Genomic DNA, 4,219 nt, shown 5'->3' with positions numbered 1-4,219 from the left:
TAAGTCGCTTTTTATAAAATGCATTCGGTAAAAAAAAACATCATCTTGAAAGAAAATAATGGCAGTGAAGCTACGTTTGGGCCATTTATTTTCAGTTAAGACAGCTGAAGCTTTCATTTTAGTCTGGGACTAGTCTTAAGCATTGTCTGTGATGCCGGCATAGCGTTATGAAGTTATTTGTTTTACATCAAATCTGGCAGATCACATTCGACTAATTGAAACGACTGGATTTGAGACAATCTGTCTATAGGCCTACTCTGTTTTGAAAACAACATGGCACACGTGCAAACTCTCTAAGCCAGCAAACTGCATGTCTGATAAACGCACGCCACCTGGTTTCCTGAGATGAAATTCCTCTGGGAATGCGCGGACAAAGGTGAGCACCCACACAGGTGAACACACCTGAAAGTGACGAAACCCGACTGGAATCAACAAAGTAATTCATCAAACCTTTAACTGATGTGTATCCACGCGTGTCTAACCGCTTCGTTTCAAAACAAAGTGTGCAAGATCCCTGTCTGTTGGGCAAAGTTTGATTTTAAAACGTAAAGACAGCTCGTCAAGCCCCGCCCCCTGTAGGCATACCCGGAGGTGAGCAGCTATATTAGTCTGAGCTGAGCGCTTGTTCGGGATGTTATGTGCACTTAAACCGCAGCAGGTACCAAAAACACTTTGGATTGTGCCGCCTGGGTACCAACCTACGTGTTGAGGAGTCTTACTCGTTAGATTATTTCCTGGGAACAGGAGTCGGACAATTGACGTACAGAATCACGTCTAAATATGAAACTGGAGGTTTTCTGTGGGGGTCACTACGACTCCAAGCCCGTGGAGCTGTGCAGCGACGCCGAGGGCAGTATCCCGTCGCCGCTGTCCGCTGAGGAGGAGCTGGGATCGGATGGAGACTGCGTGGCGCACAGTCCGGCACCTGTTACGCTGGGCGCCGAGAACAAAGGCAAGCCCTACACACGGAGACCCAAGCCTCCGTATTCCTACATCGCCCTGATCGCCATGGCCATCCGTGACTCCAGCTCGGGTCGTCTAACTTTGGCCGAAATCAATGACTACCTCATGAAAAAGTTCCCGTTTTTTAGAGGCAGCTATACGGGTTGGAGGAATTCGGTGCGCCACAACCTGTCACTCAATGACTGCTTTCTGAAGGTACTACGAGATCCCTCCAGACCGTGGGGCAAGGATAATTACTGGATGTTGAACCCGCACAGCGAGTACACCTTTGCGGACGGCGTTTTTCGTCGAAGGAGAAAGCGCATTAACAAAAAAACAGGCAAGGAGCCCGAAGGGACGAGCCAAGTGGACACCGGGGACTCTGTTATTGCGCCTCCGTCCAGCGCCAAGTTTACGAGTTCTTTCGCCATTGACAGCATCCTCAGCCGACCTTTCAGAAAAGAGGAACGCCCCGTTCACAAAACTGACACTTGGCAGGTGGGAGTGGACATGGTCCCTTATGTCATGCGTGGCTCCCCCGCCGCCCACCCTTATGCGCAGGTGCTTCGAGGGTCCTACGAGAATCCTGCTATGACCTGCCGTCACCAAAAAGACTTCTTCCCATTCCACCCGACCTCCGAGGGCATCCCGGTGACTTACTCGACTACTGTGGTACCCGTGACGGGTTATCACCGATACAAGATTGACTATTTGTTGTCATAATGGTGTGAGTGTCGGAATGGGGAACGTTGGCACTTTCTGTGTAGCCTTATAACTTAATGCAAATACATTTCATCAGCCACAGATCACATCGATGCCAGATTGGTTTGGGTGCACTGTCGATAAAGTTGCAAAATAAATGAAAAGAAAAGCAGCGAACGCAGAGTTGTGAACAGTGAACTATTTAACTGTCTGTTGTTTATTGTCATACTGAACGATCTATTTATGATGTTTTGTCATTGTTTTATTTGTGATTGTTCGAAGCTTGCTGAACCATTTGCCTCAAAACCATTCGTATAAAATAAAAGCGATACCTGTTTTCATTTCAGATTTACCAGCTCGCAAGATTCAAGACAAACTCATTTTGAGTTCTTATAGAGAAGGTGATGCAGTAAGCTGGAACTAGAATGTATATTTCATTTTCCTGAAAGAGTGCATGCGCATTTTGTGCTGAATAATAAAATATATTTTCAAATGAAACACGAATAGACATTGTGATTCTTGGCAATAAATCACCTCTATATTTGTAAAATTTACGATCGTGTGAATTGACACTTTCGGTTGACATGTTCCTTTTCATCGAGCACATATTTCATCGTCAAGTTATTTGATCTGATTGTTACACATTTTTATTATTATATGCTTCCGATAGTCAGGAGGGATTTTTTTACAATTAAAACATGAAGATTGTATTACACTGTCCGCAGAAATTGCAGGGGCAACATTTTATGTTTTCTACCTGTGAATGTTCAAAAAGTAACCCTTTAGGGTACCACCCCAGCGATGGTAAAAGGACCAGTTTTGTCCATGACAACAGGGGCCCTTTATTGCCTAATTCTGAAATCCCAGTGAGAGGCAGTGTGTTCATAGTTATAGTTTGCGACGAGCTGTCCACGGTCCTGAAGATAAGATGGCACGACTCAAGTTTCACGGGCAATGATGTAATATGACTTATTGGAGCACGTAAGGTATTTACTTTGAAAATCTAGTGTTGTTGATGCTTTTGGTTTTACAAATTATCCATACGTGTAAAATCGAATGTATATTTTGTTCATATAATTAAAAAGGTGTGCCTGAAAAACATTGTATGTCAAGTTCATGCAGATATAAATAAATTAATAAAAGCTACTTAAGTTATTGAACTAACGCTTTTATTCTGATGCCCAGTCTAGACGATATAAATTACAATCTACATCATAATCAGAAAAAAACACGAAACATAAGTCTTAGTTTATTTATTTATATTCAAACATGAAACATAAGATATTAAAAAACATTTCATTATTTTTTATTCTACTCTAATTGAAGTGAAAAGGTGAAAAATTGCATTAGTCAACTCAGAAAAACAACCGATCTTTTGACTAAACTACAATAACACATGTTAGCATTACTAAAATAAAGATGTAGATCAGTTGACCAATACCTCCTGAACAAATGACTGTGTGACGTCCAAACGAAGTAAACTGACAGAGTGTTCTTCCATTCACCGAATTCAACTGGAGTGACTATACTGCAACCTACAGGTAGCAATGCACAATATTGTTTACTACACACCTGCGTACAACTATGATGGTTCAAGAATTCTGAAATCGTTTCTAATTTACTGAATAGTCAAACATTACAAATAAACAATGCATTTTAAGAAACAGGCACATTCGTTCATGCACGATAACTGGTTATAGATTGTAACTATTTGTTTATATTTCCCTTTATTATTTGTTGTAGGCCTATCTTTTTAATTTCAGAAAATAATAAAACCCAGTGTCACCAGTTTCCGAAATGGCCATAGTCTTTGTTATTATCAGGCAGTTTACTTGCGTTTAGTTGCAATTTAAACAATTGCTGAAGCAGTTAGATTAATGAGAAAGAAAAGCATTCGTCATTCGTAGGCGCGTCGAGAACTAGTGCTTTGTTTTCTCTTTGCAGAGTTTCCCCGCGAGCGGACACAGATATATTTAGCATTCAATATTTATATTTTATACCCAGAAATAGAAATATCCGTCCCCAGAAGTGACTATTGTCACGCGGAGCGTAAAATATATAAAAATCGGCATCATAAGCATCATACCAGAGCCAAACAACATTCACATATGCACTTTACGTCAGTTTTCTTACAATAGCCACACACAAAAAAACAAAGGAATCTACCAGTTCAGTACAATAATATCCCCTCAACCAGAGGTTGTAGTGTTAAACCTTCAAAGTCTTTCACGTATTTTTCTTTAGCACTAAGCGAGGCTTTTTCTGAGCCAAGCGTGCATCCTGAACGCAGCAGGGATAGTGGGTTTGATGTTGCCGGGAATTTAGGGGCGATTATTTTCTTTACCTTTATTGTTATGACGAGGGCTGATTTTATCTTCACATCCTTTTTGTCTACTTTGATAAAGATGTGAGGCTGCTTTTCCCCCCACGAGGAAGGACTGTGTAAATTGCCCTCGGAATCACAATACTCATGTTTTAGTTGTTGTATTCATATATCTGCAATTTATTTACAGGCCGTGTAGCCTAAAAGTTTGACTGCCCGAATGCATGAGACTCTCAGCAGTAGCGCGGCGTC

At 41.5% G+C, this 4,219-nt stretch overlaps 1 protein-coding gene across 1 annotated transcript; it reads left to right on the top strand.

The window, feature by feature from the left end:
• Positions 1-635: 635 nt before the first annotated feature.
• Positions 636-2,133, top strand: foxq1a (forkhead box Q1a). The gene has a single exon (XM_079453129.1). It carries the CDS (start codon positions 781-783, stop codon positions 1,663-1,665), a length of 885 nt encoding a protein of 294 aa, XP_079309255.1. The 5' UTR covers positions 636-780; the 3' UTR covers positions 1,666-2,133.
• The last annotated feature ends 2,086 nt before the right edge of the window (positions 2,134-4,219 follow it).

This window comes from Barbatula barbatula, assembly GCF_947034865.1.
Source record: "Barbatula barbatula genome assembly, chromosome: 3".
NCBI classification, from domain to species: domain Eukaryota; kingdom Metazoa; phylum Chordata; class Actinopteri; order Cypriniformes; family Nemacheilidae; genus Barbatula; species Barbatula barbatula.
This window is presented reverse-complemented; position numbering and strand designations above follow the sequence as displayed.

Bases quoted from the DNA above. Each gene is read 5' to 3' on its own strand.
- foxq1a (XM_079453129.1), top strand. From the start codon at position 781: ATGAAACTGGAGGTTTTCTGTGGGGGTCACTACGACTCCAAGCCCGTG.